The following is a 27,987-nucleotide window of genomic DNA, read 5'->3' on the forward strand; positions in this document are numbered from 1 at the left end:
CAGACGAAAATTCAACAGGCAAAGCCTTTGCCATCATGGAGATGCCACGACAAGAAATAGTTTTCCCTATTAACTCATTCCACACTACTTGTGATTTGAGAAATCTCTATCATCTGCTGGTTTGTGCCAACTTTGCATATTTTATTTATTATTAAATTTATATCCTGCCTTTTCCCCTCTTGCAAGGAAACCAATGCAGCTTATACGGTTCTCCTCCTCTCCAATTTTATCCTCACAACAACCCTGTGAGGTAGGTTAGGCTAAGAGCTGGCGACTGGCCCAAAGTCACCCAATGAGCTTTGGGGACTAGAACCCAGATTCCCTGAGTCCCAGTCTGGCGCTCTAACCACTACGCCACACTGGCTCACCATATCATGCTGCAACTAATTTTCTGCCAGCTTCACTGGTATATATAGTGAATTTTGAAACAATGCTGACAAAAACAGGTTCCAGGGATAAAGTCCAGTTTGGTCTTGCTCCCATTGAGTCCTGTATCGGAGCCCTTTGTCTGTTCCCGAGGAGAGAAAAGGGTGCTGTCAAACCCAACCAGAAGAAAAAAAAAAATCAGCCTGGCCGGGTTTTGACTTCTGGGCCAATTGCCAGAATATTCTGTGTAAAAGCCAGGATTAAGCTGTGTAGCCCACACATTCACACTAAAGCTCCAGACTCTTGAGCTCAAGCACTGAGTGGGCTGTTTCACACGCTGTCGCATGTGATTCTACAGGGCGCATATGTGAAGTTTGTCCATGGTCATTCCCCCACCCACACACACAGGTGGTAGAAACAGAACAACATGGCAACATGCTTTGGGGACTGCTCTCACACATGCTGCCCCTGCGTGCCCTTTCCTCCTGAGCTGCCCCATGCTCTGTCCCCATGCCTCACCCAGTACCAGAATATTAAAAATTAAAATAATGTTCATAGCAGTATGCCTCTTAATACCGGTATCAGAAGCAATATGCCTCTGTATACCAGTTGCTGGGGAACACAAGTGGGAGGGTGCTACTTGTGGGTTTCCCAGAGGCAGTTGGTTGGCTACTGTGGGAACAGACTGTTGGACTAGATGGACCCTTGGTCTGATCCAGCAGGGCTCCTCTTATGTACTTAAGCCTCTGGGGAAATGGGGAAGGCTGTGAGAAAAGCCCTGTATGGATTAATTTGTGAGGATCCTTAAACTGGCTCTGTGATTTCTCCCTTGCTTTGGGGAGCAAACACAGAGCAAATGTTTTTTTTAATGCAGAAGTTTCCAGATTCAGTCTCTGGTATCCCTTGTTAAAAAGATCAGGTCGCAGGCTGGGGTAGCCACTAAGGCGTTGTGAAAAAAGAGGGCACAAGTTGCCAAAAAAAGAAGACAAAAGGACACCAATCTGCATAACACTGGCATATGTTTATATGTATAGATACACATTTATAAACAACAACAAATAATAATAATAAATTATTATTTATTACGTTTCTGTATTGTTGAGGGTGAAAGTGGAGACTGCAAAAGCTGGTTTGAAACTCAACATTAACAAAACTAAGATCATGGCATCTGGCCCCATCACTTCCTGGCCTATAGAAGGGGAAGAAATGGAAGCAGTGACAGATTTTATTTTCTTGGGCTCCAAGATCACCACAGATGGTGACTGTAGCCATGACAGTAAAAGACGCTTGCTCCTTGGGAGGAAAGCTATGGCAAACCTAGACAGCATAGTAAGAAGCAGAGACATCACCTTGCCAACAAAGGTTCATATAATCAAAGCTATGGTTTTCCCAGTAGTAACGTATGGCTGTGAGTGCTGGACTATAAGGAAGGCTGAGCGCAGAATAATTGATGCTTTCCAACTGTGGTGCTGGAGAAGACTCTTACGAGTCCCCTGGACTGCAAGGAGGTCAAATCAGTCAGTCCTAAAGGAAATCAACCCTGAGAGCTCATTGGAAGGACAGATACTGAAGCTGAAGCTCAAATATTTTGGCCACCAAATGCGAAGAGAAAAGTCACTGGAAAAGTCACTGATGCTGGGAAAGATTGAAGGCAAACGGAGAAGGGGACGGCAGAGGATGAGATGGCTAGATAGCATTACCGATGCAATGAATATGAACTTGAGCACACTCCAGGAGAGAGCGGAGGACAGGAAGGCCTGGCGTGCTCTGGTCCATGGGGTCACAAAGAGTTGGACACGACTTAACGACTGAACAACAACAACAATCGCCCAATAGTCAAACTCTCTGGGCGGTTTACAAAGATTAAAAACACTAAAAATACAGTATACAGAGATTAAATGCCATTTACAAAACACATACACACACGAATAGACAATATACACAAGAGAACATATATCTAAAACAATTTCAAACAAGCAATTATTTAGATAGTAATTAAATAATTCCCCTTCATGGATCACTGCCTTGTTGTGGCGAAGGGGCTTGCGTAACTCAGTGAAGCCATAAGCTATGCCGTGCAGGGCCACCCAAGACGGACAGGTCATGGCAGAGAGTTCTGACAAAATGTGGTCCACTGGAGAAGGAAATGGCAACCCACTCCAGTATTCTTGCCAAGAAAACCCCATGGAACGTATCACAAAGCTAAAAGATATGATGCCGGAAGATGAGCCCCTCAGGTCGGAAGGTGTCCAATATGCTACTGGGGAAGAGCAGAGGGTATTTCCAAGTAGTGCCAGAAAGAGTGAAGCGGCTGGGCCAAAGCCGAAAGGACACTCAGCTGTGGATGTGTCTGGTGGTGAAAAGAAAATCCGATGCTGTAAAGAACAATATTGTTTAGGAACCTGGAATGTCAGATCAATGAATCAAGGTAAGCTGGAGGTGGTCAAACATGAGATGGCAAGATTGAACATCGACATCTTGGGAATCAGCGAACTAAAATGGACAGGCATGGGCGAATTTAATTCAGGTGACCATCGTATCTACTATTGTGGGCAAGAATCCCTTAGAAGAAATGGAGTAGCACTCATAGTCAACAAAAGGGTGGGAAAAGCAGTACTGGGGTACAATCTTAAAAATGATAGAATGATCTCAGTACGAATCCAAGGCAAACCATTCAACATCACAGTAATTCAAGTCTATGCCCCAACCACTGAGGCCGAAGAAGCTGAGGTTGATCGGTTCTATGAAGACCTACAACACCTTCTAGAACTAACACCAAAAAAAGATGTCCTCTTCATCATAGGGGATTGGAATGCTAAAGTAGGAAGTCAAGAAATCACCGGGATAACAGGCAGGCATGGCCTTGGTGTACAAAATGAAGCAGGACAAAAGCTAATAGAGTTTTGCCAAGAGAACATGCTGATCATAGCAAACACTCTTTTCCAACAGCACAAGAGGCGACTCTACACATGGACGTCACCAGATGGTCAATATCGAAATCAGATTGATTATGTCCTTTGCAGCCAAAGTTGGAGAAGCTCCATACAGTCAGTAAAAACAAGACCTGGAGCTGACTGTGGCTCAGATCATGAGCTGCTTCTTGCAAAATTTCGGCTGAAATTGAAGAACGTCGGGAAAACCACTAAACCGTTCAGGTATGACCTAAATCATATCCCTCATGAATATACAGTGGAGGTGAGGAATAGATTTCAGGGATTAGACCTGATAGACAGAGTGCCTGAGGAACTATGGACGGAGGTCCGTAACATTGTTCAGGAGGCAGCAACGAAATCCATCCCAAAGAAAAAGAAATGCAAGAAAGCAAAGTGGCTGTCTGATGAGGCTTTACAAGTAGCTCACGAAAGAAGGGAAGCGAAAAGCAAGGGAGAAAGGGGAAGATATACCCAACTGAACGCAGAGTTCCAGAGAATAGCAAGGAGAGACAAGAAGGCCTTCTTAAATGAACAATGCAAAGAAATCGAGGAAAACAACAGAATGGGAAAGACTAGAGATCTCTTAAAGAAAATTGGAGATCTCAAGGGAACGTTTTGTGCAAAGACGGGCATGATAAAGGACAAAGAAGGCAGGGACCTAAGAGAAGCAGATGAGATTAAGAAGAGGTGGCAAGAATACACAGAAGAACTATACAGGAAAGATCTGAATGTCCCTGATAGCCATGATAGTGCCGTCACTGAACTTGAGCCGGACATCCTAGAGAGTGAAGTCAAGTGGGCCTTAGGAAGCATTAGTAACAACAAAGCTAGCGGAGATGACAGTATTCCAGCCGAGCTATTTAAAATCCTAAAAGATGATGCTGTTAAAGTGCTGCATTCAATATGTCAACAAATCTGGAACACTCAACAGTGGCCACAAGACTGGAAAAGGTCAGTTTACATTCCAATTCCAAAGAAGGGCAACGCCAAAGAGTGTTCAAACTACCGCACCATTGCGCTCATTTCACATGCCAGCAAGGTGATGCTCAAAATCCTACAAGCTAGGCTTCAGCAGTATGTGAACCGAGAACTACCGGAAGTACAAGCTGGGTTTCGAAGAGGCAGAGGAACTAGAGATCAAATCGCCAACATTCGCTGCATCATGGAGAAAGCAAGAGAATTCCAGAAAAACGTCTATTTCTGCTTCATTGACTACACTAAAGCCTTTGATTGTGTGGATCACAACAAACTGTGGCAAATTCTTAAAGTGATGGGAGTACCAGACCACCTTACCTGTCTCCTGAGAAACCTGTACGAGGGTCAAGAAGCAACAGTAAGAACCAGACATGGAACAACCGATTGGTTCAAAATTGGGAAAGGAGTACGACAAGGCTGCATATTGTCACCCTGCTTATTTAACTTATATGCAGAGTACATCATGAGAAATGCCGGGTTGGATGAATCAGAGGTCGGAATTAAGATTGCTGGGAGAATTATCAACAACCTCCGATATGCAGACGATACCACCCTAATGGCAGAAAGCGAAGAGGATCTCAAGAGCCTCTTGTTGAGGGTGAAAGAGGAGTGCAAAAGCTGGTTTGAAACTCAACATTAAAAAAACGAAGATCATGGCATCTGGCCCCATCACTTCCTGGCATATAGAAGGGGAAGAAATGGAAGCAGTGACAGATTTTATTTTCTTGGGCTCCAAGATCACCGCAGACGGTGACTGTAGCCATGAAATTAAAAGACGCTTGCTCCTGGGGAGGAAAGCTATGGCCAACCTAGACAGCATAGTAAGAAGCAGAGACATCACCTTGCCGACAAAGGTCCGTCTAATCAAAGCTATGGTTTTCCCAGTAGTAATGTATGGCTGTGAGAGCTGGACTATAAGGAAGGCTGAGCGCCGAAGAATTGATGCTTTCGAACTGTGGTGCTGGAGAAGACTCTTACAAGTCCCCTGGACTGCAAGGAGGTCAAATCAGTCCATCCTAAAGGAAATCAACCCTGACTGCTCATTGGAAGGACCGATACTGAAGCTGAAGCTCCAATATTTTGGCCACCTAATGCGAAGAGAAAACTCCCTGGAAAAGACCCTGATGCTGGCAAAGACTGAAGGCAAAAGGAGAAGGGGACGGCAGAGGATGAGATGGCTAGATAGCATCACGGATGCAATGAATATGAACTTGAGCACGCTCCGGGAGAGAGCGCAGGACAGGAAGGCCTGGCGTGCTATGGTCCATGGGGTCACGAAGAGTCGGACACGACTGAACGACTGAACAACAACAACAATTAAAATAATTACTATAATTTAAATAGAAATACAGTACATCTGGCCATAGCGCGGAAGACTGTGGCCAGGCGCCTGGTGTGGTGCTAAGTGTGGATGGGCAAATTCAAGGGCCCAGATTGTGCCCCCTCCCTTCTTATGGTTCTTTAGCTTTAAACCAGAATTGGACCGGACAGCCCTGCCAATAGAGGAAGCCTTCAAATAGAGGGCAATCCCCTGGCAGCCCTTCAAATAGAGGACTGTCCTCTGTAAAAGAGGATACATGGCCACTCTATCCCAAGTGATGACGGCAAACACCCTGGAGAGCTGCAGCCAATCAGCAGGGCCGGCCCTGCCATTAGGCAGAGTGAGGCCGATGCCTCGGGCCTCCTTGCCTCATGTGTCATGAGAGGGCAGCAAGTTGTTTGTTGCTTAATTCATTATTACTGTATTTTTACTCCCAGGGAGAGGTGCGTATGGGATTTTCTTCCTCAGGTCCCAAAATGACTTGGCCAGCCTTATTTACTGCGCACCGTGACTTGAGGGAGAGGGCACCATTTGCTGCTCTGCCTCAGGCACCGAAATGTCTTGGGCCAGCCATGCCAGTCTGAGGAGACAATACAGAGCTAGATCAGGCAAATAGTAAAAGGCTGCATCCTAGGTTTCCCCCCTTACCAATCCAGCCCTGGATCTACCTGTGCCTGCTTAATCTCGACCCCTCTTTCCTAAAACTGTTTTGAGAAGTAAAGCTCCTGACACCATTTTTGAGTCTGGGGAGGTGTGAGGGTTGTTGGTCGAGGCAAGTTAGAAGGTGATGTGGGGAGGGGGCAGGGGTGGAAAGAGCTAATTTTAAACAGAGCCTTTTCCTTTTTTTTTCTTTTTCTTTTTTAGCTGATGTTAATTTTACATTCAAATTTCAGATGGGGTGGGGGCAAATTTAACAATCAAAATAAAATTAAGCATTGCATGTTGCAGAAGAAGAGCTGAGTGAAGAACTGGGCCGCCCAAACCCCCCCCCCCCCGTCTCCCAGCATGCCGCACAGCTTTTGCGGGGAGGGGAAGCGGTTTCAGAAAGCAAAGGTTGAGCAAGTGAAGGGAAGAGAAAGCTGTCTGCAGCTGTCCCCTTCTTGAGCTGCCTTTGCTGGGCCAGGGGGTGGGGAGATAAAAGGGAGGTTGACGTGAGAAAGGATCTGCTGGTTCTTGAGAGCCAAGCAGAAAACCGGCAGCCGCACGAAGCAAGAGCAGGAAGTGGTGGCTTCCCGTGTAGAAATAGGGGCGGTAGCCAGGCAGAACGGCAGACGAAGAAACCCAAGGAGGAAGGAGCAGTGCAAGTGGGCTGGGATGCGAGAACCGGAACCAGTGGTAAAGCAAGAGACAGAAGGATGGGGATTTGGCGCTCTTGGCAACTGCGGGAGTAGGCACGAGGGGAACAGAAAGGGTGAGTCCAGAACAGCAAATAACAGGAGCATGAAAGCTGTCGAGACGCCCCGCCGCGAAAGTTGCTTCGTGAGTCCTGGGTTTCGTACATGCAAGTCACTTCCGTGTAGGAAATGGCATCTCCACACTTAAGAGGTTCTCAGAGGGCAGGCCGCTCTCTGCCTGAGGCCTTGGTGCACGGGTGGGCAACTTGTGGCCCTCCAGATGTTTTGAGCTACGTCTCCCATCATCCCTCACCGTTGGCTATGCTGGATAGGCCTGATGGGAGTTGTAGACCTACTCCTGCCTTAGAGAGCTGTTACCAGTCAGAGTAGGCAATACTGGGTTGGATGAACCAAGGGGCTGTCTTGATATAAGGGAGCTTCAGGCATCAATTCTCATGTATGGCATTCTGATGTGCGCTTGTTTGTCTGTGTACATGAGGGGTCAAACTAGACGTGATGTGACTCATGTTATTTGGGCTTGCATACCTGTTTTTATTAAAGAAATAGCTGGGGGGAAGAGTTGGATTGGGATCCTTTGCCCTTCCCCATAGTAATCCCAATTGGATTCGGGCCTTCTCCCCTGCCACTATTCGCAGTGGAAGGAAAACCCGTGTTGGAGCCCATGAGAGCTTCCCTTCCATTGTGAATTGCAAGCCTAGGGTGTGTGTGTTTGATTTGGATCAGGTCCATGGTGGGGGCAAAAGGTTAAAGCCCCCTCCCCATACATCCAGTCTGACTTGGAGTGGGGACTATGCCAGCTTTTTAGAAAAAACCCTACTATGGAATGCAAGGTCAAACAATGTCAACAACATCTTATCTGTGTGCGCAACTGTCACGTCACAACCTGCAGGAGAACTTTATGTTGTTTCCTCTGCAGAGAGTGCTGTCTAGTTGCCTTTAACAGCTGCATGCCAGGCAGCAATTCAAAAGGTGAAGTTATTTCTCCCCAGTGCATGGGGAGAAGGTTCTTCTCCCAGAAAAGAACCAGGAAAAGGTTCTCATATGGCAGTTCTGCTGGTCGTGCAGTTCTTAAATGTACAGGAGCAGTCAAGAGTCAACACTGATGAAAGAGAACTAGGGTTGCTGACTTTCAAGTTGAAAAATTCTTGCAGTTTGAGTTGAATGCCAGGTGCAAAGTGCAAAGTACCTCCATCCACTCTCAAGGGACCATTTTTTGTTTAAGGGTAAAGTGTTTCTGAGCATGTTTAGAGTGCTGTCCTCCAAAGATGTTGATGAAAACACTGAATATGTACAAATATTTCTGGCTGGGATGATCAAATTGTGGTTGCTTGGAAAATCCTAAGGAGATCCCAAGGGTAATATGTAATATATCTTACTATATATGACTAGGAAACACTGAGTGTCTGTCCTAATGTGGACAAAATGGCACAGTCCACACACACACACACACACACGAGAGAGTTAACACCAGAGCTGAGGGGAAACCCAAGTGCTACAGAAAGACCAAAATAAAATGGGGGGAACGCCCCCCCAACTGCCCAGAGAGGACTAAGCATGTTCAGTGGACATGAAAAGGGAAAAACCAGCATAAGGAGGAGGCACAGAATAGAATATTTTGGGAAAAGGCAACCCTCAACAGGAGCACTTCACAGTCAAACATTTTGTTGCAGGTCCTGCTTGTATTGTATATCCCTCAACTGCACCTCTGTTGATGAGAGGGAGGAAAAAGAACTGCTGATCAGCTCCACATGTTCCATAGCTATGTCCTGGCATTAAAAAAAAACAAGGTGGGTGGGGGGAGGGAGACTGAGCTTGTGGTGGCAGTTTCTGACACAAACTATGCCCTGTGGCTCAACTTGGAATTCAGAGAGGAAGCTGCAAATAAACCACATGCCATAACAAATTTTACCTGGCTGTCACCAGTAGGAGGGAGGGGAGGCAGAGCAGGAAATTGTGTAGCCTGTCATGCAAGGCTACACCTGCTGAAATTCCCTCTGCCACATATCTATGAAAGGTGCAGAAGCCCTGATCTCTGTTTCACCTCGCTACCCACCATTACAGAATTAAGGGAAAGGGAGTGAAGTTGCCACCTGTGTTTCCCAATCAGGGCTCCTGTGCCTTTAACAGCTGCTTGTCAGACAGACATTCAAAAGGTAAAGTTATTTTACCTCCAGTGTATCTCCATGCCAGAAAAAGGTTCACATCTTGAAGTTCTACCAGTTGTGCAGAGCACAGCAAAAACATTTTTGGCAACCCTGACAAAAACACCTTAGGGTGCAATCCAATGCATGTTTAGACAGAAAAACATCCTACAACTCCCAGCATTCCCCAGCTGGGAAATGCTGGGAGTTGTAGGACTTTTTTCTGTCTAAACATGCATTGGATTGTACCCTTATTAAGCAAAAACCTTCTGTTTTATTTTCATACCCGGTTTCTTTCAACAAGTCCTTCGTCTGGTTAGGACCCATCAGTTAAGGGGAACACTCAAGTTGATTAAGGCTGCCATCAGAAGTGTACTTCCTTGGAAATAAGACCCACTAAAATCAGTGGGACTTACTTTCAAGTAAACATATTTAGAGCATATGCCTTAAAACTCTTTTAAATGACTTCACCCATTCTCCCTTCACCCATTTTAAATGACTTTGCCCATGCTCTCTTGTGTGTGTGCCTGGAATACCTTCCCAAAACACTGGTGCATACCACCTCTAGCCCTTCCTTCGTAAACTCATCTTGAAATCCGCCATTTCTGGAGAGATTTTGGCTTAACCTCTTGGTCCTCATCCCCAGCTGAAACTAGGGTTGCCACATTGCAAAAATGGCCCTGCTCCTATGCCTTTAACAACAGCCTGACATACACAGAAATTGGCTAGGCAAAACTTTTTTTTTATACTACTAGTCTCTATGCCAGGAAAAATTTCCCTTGCCTGTGGACCAACATGGCACAATTTTTTCCACTTGCCCGGTTTCTCCAGCTACTCTTAAAGGCACAGGTGCAGGGCCAACAAGAAGAAGCTGCAACCCTGATTGAAATGAACCCTAAATTTGCATATCTGTATTTGCTCACTTTCATCTCAGGTTGCTAGATTTTGGTTGCCAACATCTGCTCCTGTGCCTTTAACAGCAGTGTGAACTGCCAAGTGTAAAAGGCACTGATGCTTATCGCCATGTCTCAAAAAAACAAAACAAAACCTGGCAGCTGGCGATTTTCTGCACAACCAGCCACCGTTAAAGGCACAGGAACAGGCAAGGTCAGTTTTTTCTGGTATGCTGCAAACCATACTTTCATTCCTCTGCACCCTTGCCCCTCCCTTCACATTTGCCAGGGTGGGCAACTTGTGGCCCCCCGGATATTGTTGGACTGCAGCTCCCATCATCCCGTGCTGGCTTGGTCTTTTGGGAGTTGCAGTCTAATGTTTGGAGGGCCACATGTTCCCCATCCTTGCTTTATTTTCTCCCTAGCTGCCCAGATTTAGGGTGTGTGTGTTTAATTCATTATTGTTATTTTTGCTTATGTTTAAAGGCATGCACACCATGGCCCGGTTTAAACCCTGTGTTGTTGTGACCGAGCAAGCGTGCTGGCGCATGCTGCCTGATTGCTCCTGCTGCAAACAGGAACAGCTAAACAACTCAGGGACACTCCGTTCCTGGCTTGTTTGCTGTGAAGTGTAAACCAGGAACTCTGGCTTTCCTCTCCCCTCATAAGTCAGATTTGGAACCCGGGTTAAATGTCACAGGAATCAACCCAAGGATGGAGCGTCCCTGGATTGTTTAGCTGCTCCCATTTGCAGCAGGAGCGATCGGGCAGCCTGTGTTGGTGTGACATGTGAACTGAGCCCATGTATGTATGTTGATGGCAGCATATGATTAATTCGACTCAAGAGCGGTGATTTAACTGGAGCATATGCTCTTGATTCCTAAACTCTCCTTCTGTGAAAGCAGGAACTGCTCCACTCTGAGACAGGACTCTGAGTTGCGCTGAATCTGTTTATTTTATTTCTTCTTTTACACAGCAGGAAATACTGAATTCTGTGTACATTCTGCCGCAAGAGTATCCAGCTAGCAAGTTGGGAGCAAGCAAAGAAAATGGAGCAGGAAATTGATTTGATGGAGGAAAGAGAGATGCTAGTGGGTGGTGATCCTGATACAAGAACTGCAGGAGAACAGGTAAGGGGCATACCTCTTAAAGGTTGAAAGAAGAGGCATAAGGGCAAAAAACTAAATGTTATGCTAAAATATGCACCCGCCACCAAAAATAGCAACCGTCATAATGGTTCCCCCTAATAGCACACTCAAGTTGAGTGCCAACAGAATTTGAGCCAAAACAGGGGCACTGAGAAACAAGAGGAAGGTAAGAGCATACAAGGGTGAACCCTGAGGGATGCAGAAGAAGAAATTAAAACAAAATACACACAGGGCTCCTTCACAATGAGCTTTTATCCTGTGACTGAGATTGCTCCCTCAGAAGTTTGTGGGCTTTTTACATGATGCTGTGTCCCTCCAGGGCATCTCCTGCACTAAATGCCCTTTGTTCTGTTTTTAAATACATTGCAGATAATGAGCTATCAAGTTACCTTGTGTTCCACTTGAGTTCCCTCCATGAAAAGAGGGAAAGCAGCAAGAAGAGGAGCGAGATCAATGAAAGATAATGGAAGACTCAGATATGGGAGGGGAGGGGGGAAAGGAAGCATGTGTAAAGGGAGTCCTTGTGATCCTGCATTTAAAACAGAAGTAGAAAGCCCCATTTTAAATGCAGGATTTTAGGCTGGTGTAGAGATGTCCACCCACTGGGGGCATCCCTCATCCAAAGATCCCATGAGGACTGGCCTACAGAAGCCATTGAATGTTGTGTGTCAGTTGGGGGGAAAATGTGGGGGTGGGGGATGAATTGGCCTACTTGAACCCCTAGCAAACTTTTAATATCTAGGAGGAAGGAGGAATATCTAGGAGGAAGGAAGTGGTATCATTTTAGCTACAATGGCACTCATAGCCTGAACACTGGAAATAGAGGGAAGAATAATAAGTTATTGTGTCTCACACACACACACACACACACACTGTCTCTCTCTATCCCAATAATGCTTACAACAGATTTCTATGGTAGGCTAATATTATTTCCCCCATATTAAAAATGGGAGACTGAGGCTAAATGGTGAAGAGGAGGACCACATCCAGGGAGCTCTTCTCAGTGGGCGCCTGCTGGTGTGTGTCCCTCAGCAGGTGCCTAGCCATGCCTAACTTTGATGTGGCTGAAGCGAGCATAAGAATTGCCTTGCTGAATAACCCATGGGCACCCTGGACAGGAGCATTCCACCTTTCCCAACCCCGATTCTTCATCAGAGGCTCCTGCTGAAGGGTGGGGCAGGGCATTGAGGAATGCTGCAAAGTCTCAACACAAGGTAAGTTCTGCTAGAGGTTATGGGGTGGGGATGGACAGCTGCTGTTTTTGGCAATAGCTATACATTTACTGTGATGCCTAGTTTGATCCTGTCCTTTTCCAAATGTGGAATGATGATTAGGAACAAAGACAGGGGCCTATTTAAAGTTGCCTCTTATTGGCCCTGCTCCTGTACCTTTAACAGCTGCTTGGAGCACAGAAATTTAGCAGCTTTTCCCACCATTTATCCCCATGCCAGGAAAAGCTTCACCTGGTAAATTTTGGGACATCATCCAGTGGAGTTCAAAGGCTTGAGAGTAGGGCCAGTTTAAAAACAAAACATGGCAGCTTGTCTGATTAAATATGCCAAACATCTTTAAATTTAGAGTTGCACCTTTTTTTTCTGAAAAGGTGCCTGTGCCTTTAATAGCAGCATGGCAGACAGAAATTCTGCTGGTGTGGTTCCTCTGAGTTTCTCTTAACTTGAATCTCAACTTCAGGGATGGGGAACCTGTGACCCTCCAGAAGTTTTTGGATCATCGACCCCAGCTAGCTTAGCCAAAGGATGAGGATGATGGGAGTTGAAGTTCAACAACATCTGGTAGGGGCACTATTACTGGATAGTAATAGCTGAGCACACCATTTTCTCTGTGCAAAGGTAACCCATTTCCTGCTCTAATTATTATTACTAGATTTTTATTCCACTCTTCTTCTAAGGCTCTTAACACAACATCACTCACACACACACACACACACCCCTGGCTGCTGTTGGTATCCTACGCCTCAGTGGTAGAGGACACGCTTTGCATGCAAAAGTACCCCGGTTCAATCCCCAGCATTTTCAGGTAGATTGGAGGAACAACTTTGTCTTTGAAGCCCTGGAGAGCTGCTGCCAGTCAATGTCAACAAGTTTTCCTCAAGCTGGTGCCCTTCAGATGTTTTGGACTACAGCTCCCAGGATTCCTAACCATTGGCCAAGCTGGTTGAGGGTGATGAGTATTGAAGTCCAAAACATCTGGAAGGCATCAGGTTGAGGAAGTCCCGCATTTAAAATGGGGCTTTCTGCTTCTGTTCTAACTGTAGGATCACAACCGACTCCCTTTACATGCACTTCCTTTCCCCCCCACTTTTCCTTTTCCCCCTCCCCTTTCCCCCTCTTTCTCTGAGACTTCCATAGGTTTCGTTGGTCTAGCTCCTGTTCTTGCGGCTTTTCCTTTTTCACAGGGAACTCAGGAGGAACACAAGCGGGGTAATTTGATATCTCATTATCTCCGATCCATTTAAAAATGGGATAAAGGTCATTTAGGGCATAATCCTATGCCTGTTTAGACAGAAAAGGCCTACAACTCCCAGAATTCCCCCGCCTGGCTGGAGAATGCTGGGAGTTGTAAGCCTTTGCTCTGTCTAAACAGGCATAGGATTGCCCCCTTAGTGCAGGAGATGCTCTGGAGGTTCACAACGTCATCTAAAGGGTCCACAAACTTCCTTAAGTGAGCAATCTCAACAGCAGGATTAAAGCTTCATGTGAAGAAGCCCACAGACAATGATGAGCTAGATGGACCAAGATAAACTGCCTTTATGTTAAAGAAAAAACCCACAGCCCTACTGCTGTGGAGCCTTTCTGCGTTTACAGCAGGCTCCCAGACAGCAACCATGTGACTGGTGAGAGTGGAAGCTTTTAATTTTCAGGGTTCCATAGAACTCAGTGAAACAGTGCCATCTAGTGGCTGTTTTGATAGCTCAACAATACCAGTTTTGGGATATCTCATTTTTTCTGGATCTTTTTAACATGGAATTACCAGGATATACCTCTGGATGTGTCCTGGAGGCTGACGATGTCATGAAAAGGACCCGCAAACTTCTGTGAGTGAGCAGTCTAAATAGCAGGGTAAAAGCTCTGTGTGAAGAAGCCCCAAGGGTCTGACTCTGTCTAAGGCTGCATCTGGTATTCCTGCTGATTTCTGCAGATCATACTGCTGTTAAAGACACAAGAGCAGGCCAGAGCAGTTTTTTCTGTTCAGTTGGCATCCTGGCCAGGCTCTGACCTGGCAGCCATAGCCGCTCCTGGCACAGGAGCCCTGCCAGAAAAGAAGTTGGTGACACTAAAAAATACCTTCTTCCTTTGCACTCCCTACTACATCTTGCAGATACTGAGCTCCTCTGCCCCCAAATAAATATCCGATTCCAATTTTGCTCCCCCCGCCCTTTCAGATCCAGGCCTCCTCTCAAGATGACCACAGCATCCTGCCGAACCAGGGCGCTCTGTTGCGTCCAAGGCAGAGAAATCGGCAGCATGAGCCTGCACGGCCCTGGAAGTCTCTGCCAGCCACCCCTACAGGGGAGCTTGAAAAAGACACAGCAGGTAAGATGGGTCTGTCTATCTGCTCCCTCTCTCTTCCTAAATCCATCTTTTTTACCAGACTTGTCCCTGCTCCTTTAAAAATAGCTTGATCTACAGCAGTCTTGGTCATACTGGTGCCCTCCAGATGTTTTTGATGACAACTCCCATAGTCCCTGATAATTTGCCAGGCTGGATGGAGCTAATGGGATTTGAAGCCAGCCCCCCCCCCCCCCCCCCGAGATTGTAGAGTTGGAAAAGGTGCAGAAAAGGGCAACCCAAATGATCAAGGGGCTGGAGCAGCTCCTCTGTGAGGTTACAGTGGCTGGAAGTGTTAATGATAGAGGTGTACAAAATTATGCTTGGTGTGGAGAAAGTGGATAGGGTGAAGTTTCCTCCCTATCACCTAATACTATAACTCAATGGAGACCCAGGATGAAATCCCCACTCAGCCACAAAACTCAATGGGTCACCTTGGGCCAGTTTCTATCTTTCAAGCTAACCTACCTTGCCGGTTTGTTGTGAGGATAAAATGGGGAGGGGGATAAAATGGGGGCAAGGAGAACCTTGTACCTTGCCCTGAACTTGTTGGAGGAAAGGCAGGATATAAAATAAAATACACTTTCTTTGGTCAGATGTTGCCCTTAGACGATTTTTGTATTGTGCATGACAGAAGATTGAAACCAAATGTGTGACAAAATAAGCTGCAGCTATTTTCTCACTTCCTAATTATAGCTTAAACTGTTTTTTAAATCTAACCTTTGGGTAACCCTTGTTCATTATGTAATACTAAACTTCCGGAAGATCTTCTGAAACAAGAATGAGATCAGTCATTTAGTTCAAGGTGGCTGTAATTAATTTTCCTCTAAATAGGACTTTCATATGGGCTGTTCAAACTCATCTGCAAATCTATTCTTTCTGCATGAAGTGGTGATGTTGATAATTATTTTAAGGAAGGTGTTCATTTAAAAGTAGGTAAAAGCTTCTGAACTTAAAAAAAATACCATCTGTTCTTCTTTCTGATGCTAAACAACTCAAAGAGGTGAAAGACGTTGGGCTTTGCGACAGTTCACAGATGTCTCTGAGGATGATGAGGAAGTCACAACAAATCAGCTTTCCCCAACTTGGTGTCCTCCAGATAAGTTGGCCTACAACTGGCTGGGAGTGACCATGCTGGCTGGGAATTATGAGAGTTGCAGTCCAACATGGGCTTCTTCACATGGAGCTTTTATCCTGCTATTGAGATTGCTCACTCACGGAGGTTTGCCAGCCCTTTAAATGACATCGTGAACCTCCAGGGCATCCCCTGCACTAAATGACCTTTATTCCATTTTTAAATAGATTGGAGATAACAAGCTATCAAATTACCCCGCTTGTGTTCCACTTGAGTTCCCTCCGTGATAAAGGAAAAGCCGCAAGAAGAGGAGTGAGATCAATGAAACATATGGGAGACTGAGATAAGGGGGAGAAGGAGGGGGAAAGAGGAGGGGGGAAAGGAAGCACGTGTAAAGGGAGTCCATCATGATCCTGCATTTAAAATGGAAACAGAAAGCCCCATTTTACATGCGGGATTCTAGGCTATTGTAGAGATGCTCCACATCTGGAGGGCAACAGGTTGGGGGAAGCTACTACAGATGCTAGTGACACTTGCCTGGTTCAGGGAATGACTTTGATGGGCTTGGTAATGTTCACCTCATGAACTTGAGCACGCTCCGGGAGAGAGCGCAGGACAGGAAGGCCTGGCGTGCTCTGGTCCATGGGGTCACGAAGAGTCGGACACGACTGAACAACAACAATGTTCACCTCAAAGGAGAGACAAGTGTTAGAAGCTCCCTAAATCTCCTCCAGATATTTCCAGGCTTACCTCCCCCCCTTTAAAAAGCTAACCACTCCCTGAGGGATCATCATACCCCAAGGATCCCATGGGGGGTGTCTTTTGGCCTCCGTCCCCAGTTTTCCAAGGAGCAGCATCTTCAAAACGGCCCCTTTGCAAAGCAGTGGAGACCTTTCCTGATTGCTGTGCCTAGGGGGCTCCTTGGAAGAGCTGCTGTGGGGGGAAATAACTCAGATTCACACACACCCTACAACTGAGGTGGGGAACCTCAGGCTCTCCTGTGGTCCCCAGAAGGCCATGCCCCCTTTTCCTTGCTATACCCCTTTTCCCTGATCATTTGGTGGTTTTTCAGCTTTTGCATGTTTTTTTTAACCATTCCAAAAGGTTGAAATGCGTCTCCTAAGGCCTAGGGACTGGCTATAAGAGCTTTAAACAAAAGCATGTTGGCATTCTTGATATTTTAGCCCTACCTTCTTTGCCTTTGATCCTGCCCACCACTGGAATGGAGTCCCTGAGAGCTGCTCTGAAATGGAATTCAGCCTGTGGGCTGAGAGACATTCCCCACCCCTGCCCTACGGGTTGCCCTGGGACTGCAGAGCTGCACACTCTGGCCCCTGCCATCAACCAGGGGACACTGGGAGGCTGCAGCCCCATCCTCCCAGGAAAAACATCACAATAAAAAGCAGCCCAGTCCTAACGATCGGCCAGAGAAGAAGCAGCTGCAAGGAGCTCCCTTCCTTCCTCTCTGCCAGGAAGAACACTTATAAACATTGTAATGAGACCTTTTAAAGTAAGAACTAGTACCCGAGTTTGCTTTTTTTCTCCTCCCTCCCAATTCCTTTTTCCCTTTGTGTTATGTATTTTAGATTGGAAGCCTGAGGGCAGGGACTGTCTTGTTACTGATCTTTGTAATCCATTGTGGGAGCCCTTTTCAATGGAAAACGGAGTAAAATACTTTAAATATATAAACAATAAAATTAACTAATTTTAGCTGGATTCGGGCCCTGGAGAACTGACAGAAAGCTGAGGAATGGCAACTCTTACCAGCTCAAGCTAACAATTTTTTAAAAAGTCATTCTTTCAAAGACAAATTAAGAGCAGTGATCTCCTGGGACAGTTACCAGAAAACAAAGACCATATGCACTCATCAATGTGCACAGGAGGTCATGGGCTCTCCCACACTGGAGGCATTCAAGACAAGGCTGGACAGCCATCTGTCAGGGATGCTTTGCCTTGGATTCCTGCATTGAGCAGCAGGTTGGACTTGATGGTCTTATAGGCTCCTTCCAACCCTACTATTCTATGATTCTGTGATTTTATGTATGTTATTTATTTTATTATTTTATTTATATCCCACCTTTCTGACAAAAATAGCACTCAGTACAGATTAAAAACAAAATCTTAATTAAAACATAACCACAGAAAATGGATTTCCCTCCCAGATGCTGGCAGTAAGAAGACTACCCTCCCTTTAAAACTTGGATTATTTTCCTGATTGCTCTATTGCCCCCGTGCAGGACCATCCTACAAATTCATTAACAATGCCATGTAACCATCTAGATCAGGGGTAGGCCTTTCTTCTCATGGAGAAAGCAAGAGAATTCCAGAAAAACGTCTATTTTTGCTTCATTGACTATGCTAAAGCCTTTGATTGTGTGGATCACAACAAACTGTGGCAAATTCTTAAAGAGAAGGGAGTACCAGACCACCTTACCTGTCTCCTGAGAAACCTGTACATGGGTCAAGAAGCAACAGTAAGAACCGGACATGGAACAACCGATTGGTTCAAAATTGGGAAAGGAGTATGACAAGGCTGTACATTGTTGCCCTGCTCATTTAATTTATATGCAGAGTACATCATGAGAAACGCCAGGCTGGATGAATCACAGGTCGGAATTAAGATTGCTGGGAGAATTATCAAAAACCTCAGATACGCAGACGATACCACCCTAATGGCAGAAAGCGAAGAGGATCTCAAGAGCCTCTTGTTGAGGGTGAAAGCGGAGAGTGCAAAAGCTGGTTTGAAACTCAACATTAAAAAAACGAAGATCATGGCATCTGACCCCATCACTTCCTGGCATATAGAAAGGGAAGAAATGGAAGCAGTGACAGATTTTATTTTCCTGGGCTCCAAGATCACTGCAGACAGTGACTGTAGCCATGAAATTCAAAGACGCTTGCTCCTTGGGAGGAAAGCTATGGCAAATCTAGACGGCATAGTAAGAAGCAGAGACATCACCTTGCCAACAAAGGTCCGTATAATCAAAGCTATGGTTTTCCCAGTAGCAAGGTATGGCTGTGAGAGCTGGACTATAAGGAAGGCTGAGCGCCGAAGAATTGATGCCTTAGAACTGTGGTGCTGGAGAAGACTCTTACGAGTCCCCTGGACTGCAAGGAGGTCTCGGCTCTTCCTCCTGCTCTCGCAGCACCCTCCTTGCTCACGGGACAGCCCTCCTTCCTGCACAGCATCTGAATCTCTCGCCAAACGCCTCCTTTCAACGGTCATGGTTCTAGAGACGCAAGACTTGCACCGAAATGTGAAACTGCCAGGCCCAAACTAAAGGTCCAATCAGTCAATCCTAAAGGAAATCAACCCTGAGTGCTCATTGGAAGGACAGATACTGAAGCTGAAGCTCAAATATTTTGGCCACCTAATGCAAAGAGAAAACTCCCTGGAAAAGACCCTGATCACTAACAGTCAGTAGCCCTCATTTCCCCACAGGAGCAATGGTTCTCCTGTCCGCTGGCTAGCCGTGGCCGCTAACTCCTCTATCCCTACAGAGCCAGCGTCTCGAGGACCAGCGCACTGAGCCCCCCATCCCAGTAGGAATTCAGGGTCTGCTGGATTTGCTGCTCAGAGCCCAAGGGACCCGGATGGAAGATCAGCGCTCGGCTCTTCCTCCTGCTCTCGCAGCACCCTCCTTGCTCACGGGACAGCCCTCCTTCCTGCACAGCATCTGAATCTCTCGCCAAACGCCTCCTTTCAACGGTCGTGGTTCTAGAGACGCAAGACTTGCACCGAAATGTGAAACTGCCAGGCCCAAACTAAAGGTCCAATCAGTCAATCCTAAAGGAAATCAACCCTGAGTGCTCATTGGAAGGACAGATACTGAAGCTGAAGCTCAAATATTTTGGCCACCTAATGCAAAGAGAAAACTCCCTGGAAAAGACCCTGATGCTGGGAAAGACTGAAGGCAAAAGGAGAAGGGGACGGCAGAGGATGAGATGGCTAGATAGCATCACTGATGCAATGAATGTGGACTTGAGCATGCTCCGGGAGAGAGCGCAGGACAGGAAGGCCTGGCGTGCTCTGGTCCATGGGGTCACGAAGAGTCGGACACGACTGAACAACAACAAGGCCTTTCTTCACATGGAGCTTTTATCTTGTGATTGAGATTGCTCCAAGGAAGTTTGCAGGCTCTTTACATGATGCCGTGACCCTCCAGGCTATCTCCTGCACTAAATGTCCTTTGTTCCATTTTTAATTAGATTGCAGATAATGAGCTGTCAAATTACCCTGTTGTGTTCTGCTTGAGTTCCCTTGGTGAAAAGAGGAAAAGCGGCAAGAAGAGGAGTGAGATCAATGAAAGATATGGAAGACTCAGATAGGGGGAGAAGGAGGGGGGAAAGGAAGCATGTGAAAACGGGGGTCCGTGATCCTGCATTTAAAAAGGAAGCAGAAAGCCGCATTTTAAATGCAGGATTTTAGGCTGGTGTAGAGATGTCCTAGATCTCCAGATGTTTTAGACTTCAACTCCCTGCATTCCTGACTATTGAGCATGCTGGCAGGGGCTTCTGGGAGTTGGTCCAAAACATCTAGAGACCTACCTTCTGCCCACCTTGAATCTATATTATAAGCCTTGGGACTTCAGCAGGCACACAGCTTTGCTCTGTAATTACGAGGAGTAGAAAATGGCTTTAAACAAATTAAAGGTTTGTTTGGGTGGGTGGAGGGTTGGTAATCAATGCCTAGGATTCTCTATTATTCTTCTGTCCCTGGGTCGTTTCTGTGCTTGTTCCGTGTTGCAAAGTGTTCTGTTTTCTATCTTCTCCTTCTTCCAGTCTACTTCTCTTCCCTGACGTCTCTCCAGGCAGAGGAGTTTTTTGATATGGTGGCCAAGGTCCAAGCCCGGAGGCTTAATGATCAACGTGCTGACTTCGCAGGGGCTGAAGATGCAAGTGAGGGGAATTCAGGAGTCTCTGAAGAGCAGCTCTATGACACTATCCTAGCCCATCAGGTGAGTGCCATGGTCCCCACAGAAGGTCCAAGGGGATGCAAGTGCTGATCTGGCCTTATCATCATTATTGTTATCACACCCTCTATTTCCAATGTTCAGGCTGTGAGTGCCAATCCTTATGTAGCCGAAAAAGCACCACCCATGCAAAACAGGAAGTAACAGCAGGCTTGTGTAAACCCCAAGGTTTGCAGAAGATATACAACAAAATATTTAGGGGGGAAAAACCCTAAGGATCCCCAAAACAGCCCAATAAAGACTGAGTGTGGACTGATCAGAGAGCCTTTCTACATGAGACTTTGATTGTGCATTCGTAATTGCTCACTCACGGTAGTTGTGGGTTCTTTACACAATGTCGTCATCGTCCAGGGCCTCTCCCATGCTTTGCAACCATTAGCACAGGGGGTTTTAGATCAAGGAAAGTGCAGTATTTTTCTGAATGGCATTATATTTATAGCATGTAATTGTGCAATTCCGCTGTACCACAGTGCCGTCTAGTGGCTGTATAATGAAACATATACAAAGGCAGAGAAAGAAACCCCCCGGAAAAAGGCACGTATGAAGGAGCCATTCTTAATCCTGCAAAGAATCCGGAAGCAGAAGCCCTGGTAAAAGTGTGGGATAAAAGCCTCATGTAGAAATGCCCAGAATGCTGACTGACTGTTGAGTGGGGGAGGATGGACAACCTAGCAGGGGGCATGGGGGGTGTAATGGAGTAACTGGAATCCTGAGCAGAACACTCCACACTGCAACTTTTTGTTGTAGATCCCACTGGTTATGTACAATTTCTAAACTGCCCTTCATCACTTCTCTCAGTACAAGTACAATATTATGTAGCTGCCTAAGGCAGGGGATTCCACTTTTACTGCAGAAGCAGCAGTCAGAATAAGTTGTCTTTCTCAACACTGCCTTACACATCTGCCAAGCTTTGACAATCTGAGAAACAGAAGCTGCTTCCAGGTGAAGTTTTCCAGGAGGAGGGGGTCCAGATGTCATAGTCTTCCACACGTAACCCTCCCATCAGGGGCATTGCTAGGCACTGAAAAGATTTGGGACCCAGCTCCGTTGGACACAAACCTGCATTCAATTTTCATATGGTAATAGACATATCTATATGGACATCTAGAAATAATTTCTATGATTTAAATTTCACAGAAGGCAAAGCCAGCCAATTAATTTCTCTTCTAAAAATCACCTCAAACAAAATAAATTATCTAATTAATTTGCACCCCACCCCATATCATCCCAAATCAGTAGCTCCTCTTCAGTTACAATTAATTTGCAATCTCTCACTGCCCCTTCCCTGCTTCTCTCTCTTTCCCTCCTATAGGAAAATTGCCCCCACCCCATGCGGCAGCGGCTGCTGCTGTTGTTGCATTTGTATCCTGCCTTTTTTCCTCTTGCAAGGAACCCAGGATGGCTCACATGGCCCTCCTCCTCCTCTCCATTTTATCCTCACAACAACCCTGTGAGGTTGGTTAGGCTGAGAGTCAATGACTGGCCCAAAGTCACCCAGTGAGCTTCATGGCCTGAGTGGGGACTAGAACCCAGATCTCCTGAATCCCAGTACAGCACTTTAACCGCTACATCACAGTGGCTCTCAGTTAAGCTTAAAAGAAAAGCTTCCACTGGCATCAGTGGAAGTTTTTTTTCTAAGCTGAATTGCCATGCATGGGGGGGGGGATTTTGAGGAGGGCACAGCATGCTGGGAGGGGAGGGTTAAGCCTTCTCAAGTGGGATCCACTGGGAATCACCTCTGCATGTCAGTTAAGCTCAGAAAAAAATCAGTTGGCATCAATGAACACTCTGGGCTTTGAGGAATAGATCTAGGGCTCAGGGAAATAAATTCTGGGCTGGGGCCCCATGGGCCCAGGCTTAGCAACACCTCTTGTCTCCTGTGTTTTCCCACTGCTACTTCAGTCTTTTCCCTTACGGCAGAAAATCCACTGTGAGGAAAAAAGATGGAATTGCAGCGCAGTGCCTGCAGGTTGGTAGCACTAAGAGCACCCCCAAGCCTGGAAGCACCCGGAGCCTCCCCCCTGCCCCCATGATCCTTCCCCTGTCTGCAGTATTTGATCCACATTCGGATTATGCTCGGGTTGCCAAAAGCAAAACAAAAAACATTGAGAGCCTTCCTTGTCCTTTCCTCAGGAGAAGAGTACAGTATGTCTGCTTTATTCTACTCGTACTTCCAGAGGGGTAGCTGTATTAGTCTGTTGTTCTACTCTGTCTCTCTTCACCGTCTCCTAGTAACAGCCACTAACTTCCCATTCCCCTCCGAGCCAGAATATCTCATCTCTATTTCCAAGCAACAGTTTGGAGTGATGGGCAAAGTCCCTTTGGCTTGTTTCAGAAGTGTACTCGGCAAACCAAGCTATTTCCCCAAAATATTGGAAAACAACTCCCGAGCCCAACTCCAAGTTCAGATCCCATCATGCTTCTAGTGATGGGGTTGAGCCACCTGCCCCACTGCCCCCTTCCGTTCCTCAGAACCTACATGGTGGTGGAAGCAGTGGCAACAAGGAAGACTTGGTGGAGGTCTTTGTGAAAGGCACCCAGTCACTAGAATGTTGCCAATGCAGTTCGCCAGGACCCCCAAGTTCATACAGTCTAAACTGGAGGAGACAGCTTGGGGTGGGGAATGGAGTTTGCCTCGTAACGGAGGCAGGCAGTGTGACCCAGCTTTCTCTGTAGCAGCACCGACCTGTTGGAAAACCTTCCCTTGTGCAGTTTGGAAGGCAGAAAATGTGGCCTCTTTTAAGTGCCTCCTGAAAACACACATGTTCACTTAGGCTTTCCCTGGGCTGTAATTAAATTAATCATGCTGCTCCATTTTACTGCACCTTGAATTGTTTTTTTATTGTAGCTGGAAGCGTTTTTTAATGTTGTAATTTTAATATTGTATTTTAAATGTGACTTTAATATTTAATGTGAACTCCTGAGGGATTTTATGACATTCAGCGTTATATAAGTGTCACAAATGAAAAAATAAATTCAGATTCCAGGCTGAATAATTACAAATTTTGATGGCCTCACTAACAGTCAGTAGCCCTCATTTCCCCACAGGAGCAATGGTTCTCCTGTCCGCTGGCTAGCTGTGGCCGCTAACTCCTCTATCCCTACAGAGCCAGCGTCTCGAGGACCAGCGCACTGAGCCCCCCATCCCAGTAGGAATTCAGGGTCTGCTGGATTTGCTGCTCAGAGCCCAAGGGACCCGGATGGAAGATCAGCGCTCGGCTCTTCCTCCTGCTCTCGCAGCACCCTCCTTGCTCACGGGACAGCCCTCCTTCCTGCACAGCATCTGAATCTCTCGCCAAACGCCTCCTTTCAACGGTCGTGATTCTAGAGACGCAAGACTTGCACCGAAATGTGAAACTGCCAGGCCCAAACTAAAGGTACTTGGGACCGAGAAATGAAACTATGCCACATCCAAAAGTTTCACACAGTGAAGGGACCGTGGCAGCAGCAAAAGTGGACAAATCCAAGGCCAGCTCTCTCCAAACATAGCATCACAAACTGCTAATTGCTTCCTGAATAAGATTTCCTGTCCTTCCTAATAATCAGTGGAGTTGTCTTCCACCCATCTACTAGCATAAAGCCTGTACTGGCGGCAGCAACAGCAGTAGCATAATAACTTTATCAAAGATCCGTTTTTTATTAGAGCCAATGTGGCCTAGTGGTTAGAGTGTTGGACTGGGACCTGGGAGATCTGGATTCTAGTCGCTGCTTGGCCATGAGGCTCACTGGGTGAATTTGGGCCAGTCATTGACTCAAGCCTAATCTGCCCCCTCGGGGGGTTGTTGTGAGGATAAAATGGAGAGGAGGAGGTCCATGTAAGCTGCCTTGGGCTCCTTGCAAGAGGAAAAAAGGTGGGATATAAAAGTAATAATAAATAATAAACAAATAAATAAATATTAGGAGCCATGAAAAGTCAAAAGAGTGAGCAGGTTTTTTGAGTTTCAAAGAACGCAGTTTGGTTGTTAAACCAAAGGCAAGAGAAAGAGAAAAGAGGAAGATTTTTGTTGTTCCCAAGGGGCATGGTGGAAGCCCTGTTTGCAATATGTGACTGTCTTAAGATGGTGACTTGGAAAGCTATTTGCACTGCAGGCTAATTAAGCTGGAGTGTGCCCAGTGCTTATCCTCTCTGCAGTGTAGGTTCACTGTGCTGGGTCTGTGTTTTCGGAGTCCTTGGGCAGGATGCCCTCAATGGGCCTCCTACCTGAGTATGTCCACCTCCTCATCTCTGTTGCCTGTTCACTTCCCTTTTCCCTCTGGGCTCAAGAGGGGGAGCCCAAGGCAAAGGAAGGAAGCCATTGTATCTTCTCACTCTGGTCACGGCTTGCAGGGGGCAGGTGAACAAGCGGTGACAGCAAGGAGGGGGAGCAGCAGGGCCAGGAGGCTCCAAGGGTTGGCAGTGGGCCCCTGCGGGACGTGTGCGCCTCAGCAGGTGCCCAGCACTGCCTACCTCTGGTGCCGGTTCTGCAATGCCGGCTCCAGGTTTTTGAGGTCCTTTAGGCAAGACACCCTCAGCGCCCTCGTCCCTCAGCGAGTAGACCTTCTCCCCGCCATTGTCACCAGCTGCTCCCAGCCCTCCTCCTCTTGCTCATCGCTGCTCCCACTTGCTTGATTGACAGGCACGGAGCCAGGGAGCAAGTCGGCCGTGGCATCTGCTGCTGCTGCTCCTCACCACCACCACTGTCTGGGCCAGAGCAAGAGGCAGGGGAAGAAGCAGGTTGCAAAGGTGAAGAGGAGGAGCAACTCCCAGGGGCTCTTGGCAGTGGGTCCCTGCTGGGGTGAGGGCCCTTGGCAGGTGCCTGAGCACGCCTACCCTTGACACCAGCCCTGCAGTACTGGCAGGTTGGACTAGGTAGCAGAGAACCTGATGTTCTAAAGTTAGGACTAGAATTGATCTGAAGAAAAAAATCAGTTTACTCATATGTGCTTGTAAAAAAATCATTTTTTACATGCATGAATTATTTTTAAATGGTTACAGATACTGTTTTACTGAGACGCTTCCAAGCCAGGGCCCTTTAGTGGTACACAGCCAACGCCCTTCCAAAAATGACAAAGTGGAATGGAAACTGCAGTTCCAGAAACAGAGCTGCTTTTCCTGCAAACCTCCTGCAATTCCTGCCCATGCAACCACTTCATAAAACTGCAGCACACAGGACCGGCAGACCTATTCAAAGCATTACCCCTGGGCACCCTCTATTTTTCCTCTTACCTATAAAGACATGTGCAAAAGCATCACTCCTCAATGTAGCTCTGCACAATCATTTGTTTCAAAGTCAAGACACAGAGCGAAGAACTTTGGGATACGGATTGCACCCCGCTATACCATGAGCCACCCACGAACTCAACATGCACACCATTATTTCCAGTGGTGCCGTTCCAAAGCTAACAAAACTCCACCAATTGACCACCGTGGCAAAAGTGTTGTTGTGTGTGCACAATTGGGCTTTAATGCAGTCATGATAAACTTTGTTGTTGAGCTATTGTCCTTCTGTGCAAAAGAAATAATACATTTTTTAAAATGGTGGACGCTAAAGGCAGGAGGGGGCCATGTTGCAGGGAAGGTAATGGCAAAGGTGCAAACAGGTAATGCAACCTCATTCAAGCAGAGGGCCAAATTCAGTTTTGGAGAAGTTCTTCGAGGGGCGCATGCCAGTGGCGGGGAGGCCAAAGGGGCACCCCCCCCAAATGCCAACATATTTTAGCTTAAAAGTTCTTCCTGCCAGTAACTAAGACGTTGGGAGTGGCGTTTCAACCTCTTATAATGGGGGAAAAAAACTGCACAAAAGCTAGGAAACCACCAATCGGTGGTTGGGGGAAAGGGGAAGGGAGTGAGGCCATCTGGAGAAGGCCAGATTTGGCCCTGGGCCTGCCCTGAGGTAATGCAACAGAGAAATAGAAAGGTGCGGAAAAAGACACAGTTGCATTTGCACACTGATAAGCAGACAATGATTCCTGGGTTACTTTGAACAAACTCTGATGGTGTGTGCAGTTCATTGGCTCCTGCTTTGTTCCTTCCCTCATAGATAACAATAGTTTGCTTGGCATTACATCTGAACTCTATCCATGCTTTAAGGTCATCCACAGAAGCCCTTCTTCAAGTGCCCCCTCATTCTGAGGTTTGGAAGTTGGCAAAGAGAGGGCTTTTTCAGTGGTGGCCCCTCGGCTCCAGAATAGTCTTCCAAGGGAAGCTTTGGTGGCACCCAAACCTGCTATCTTTTCAGTGCCATACTATGAATTTTCTGTTCTCCCAGGCTTTAAAATAATTTTAATATTTTTAGTCTTCAGGATAAACTATTTTAGTCCCTGTGTAGTGATAAATTTTGAAGTGCAGCTATTTATAACAGTCACCATAGCTATGCCCCCAAGGAGAGTCCAAAAATGCAGGCAGTTGTGTTGATCCAGCCCTCTGGCTCGGTTCACACATAACAAGAAGCCACCATGGTGAATTTCCCCACAGGGCTTCTCGTTGTGGTGGCAGCCGCCATTTTGAATATTCCGGCACGGTGGGGGTGCGCCCTAGTTTCTTGTTACGTGTGAACCCGGCAAGCGTGGGTTGCTGGGGTGGTTGACAAATCACCCGCAACCCTAAAACAGCCCAGGGGTTCTGGGTGGCTTGTCAACCATCTCAACAACCCAGCCTTGCTGGGTTAGCACATAACAAGAAGCTACAGCATACCCCCACCATGGCTCGAATATTCAAAATGGTGGCAGCCACAGCAACAAACAGCACTGGGGGGAAATTTGCCCACAGTGGCTTCTCCTTATCTGGGAACCAGGTCTCTGTGTGTATCGCATATAATCCTTTTGTGGGTCTTTTGTAAAGCCAATGAGCCTTAATTACGCATTCCAGACTAAGCTGCCCCAAAGTACTTTGCATTACAACAGGATAGCTCACAACAATATATTGTTTCTGGGGAAAACCAGTTTCCCCAGCCACTGTGAGCACTGTGGCCAAGTTCAGAGGAAACAGGAAAGCCTGAAGGTGTGGCAGATGATGTCATTGTCGCTGTTTAAAGTTGTGATGCTTCAGCCTTGCAAGCCCTGGGTCTGCTAGAACACTGTCCCTGTGGTGTAGTTTCAACTCTTGTATGTGGTGGCGGTGTTAGTACCTCTATTATATTATGCTGTGTTGTGGGTTTTATGTTGCTTATATTGTGATTTTATTGTATTTATTATGTTTTAAAATGTATTTTGAATTTTTGATTGAGCATGTAAGAAATTAAATAAATAAATAAATAAAA

At 46.5% G+C, this 27,987-nt stretch overlaps 1 protein-coding gene across 2 annotated transcripts; it reads left to right on the forward strand.

Annotated features, from left to right (window-relative positions):
* The first annotated feature begins 6,864 nt into the window (after positions 1 to 6,864).
* On the forward strand, positions 6,865 to 27,986 carry GPSM3 (G protein signaling modulator 3). 2 transcript variants are annotated; one of them, XM_084831121.1, is made up of 5 exons: positions 6,865 to 7,006; positions 10,961 to 11,114; positions 14,536 to 14,686; positions 20,559 to 20,734; positions 23,857 to 27,986. In XM_084831121.1, the coding sequence occupies exons 2-5, from the start codon at positions 11,034 to 11,036 to the stop codon at positions 24,034 to 24,036; spliced, it is 588 nt and encodes a 195-aa protein (XP_084687247.1). In that variant the 5' UTR covers positions 6,865 to 7,006; positions 10,961 to 11,033; the 3' UTR covers positions 24,037 to 27,986. The 2 variants fall into 2 exon arrangements, with proteins under 2 accessions (XP_084687247.1, XP_084687248.1); XM_084831122.1 differs by having other exon boundaries at positions 10,964 to 11,114.
* The last annotated feature ends 1 nt before the right edge of the window (position 27,987 follows it).

The sequence above is a fragment of the Heloderma suspectum genome, chromosome 2 (genome assembly GCF_057233095.1).
Source record: "Heloderma suspectum isolate Gila_16-S chromosome 2, 16-S_ref, whole genome shotgun sequence".
Taxonomy (NCBI): Eukaryota; Metazoa; Chordata; class Lepidosauria; order Squamata; family Helodermatidae; genus Heloderma; species Heloderma suspectum.

Coding starts and splice junctions, on each gene's coding strand:
- GPSM3 (XM_084831121.1), top strand. CDS start 11,034: ATGGAGCAGGAAATTGATTTGATGGAGGAAAGAGAGATGCTAGTGGGT. Junction 14,687..20,558: donor GCTTGAAAAAGACACAGCAG/GTAAGATGGGTC, acceptor TCCTTCTTCCAG/TCTACTTCTCTTCCCTGACG. Junction 20,735..23,856: donor ACACTATCCTAGCCCATCAG/GTGAGTGCCATG, acceptor CTATCCCTACAG/AGCCAGCGTCTCGAGGACCA.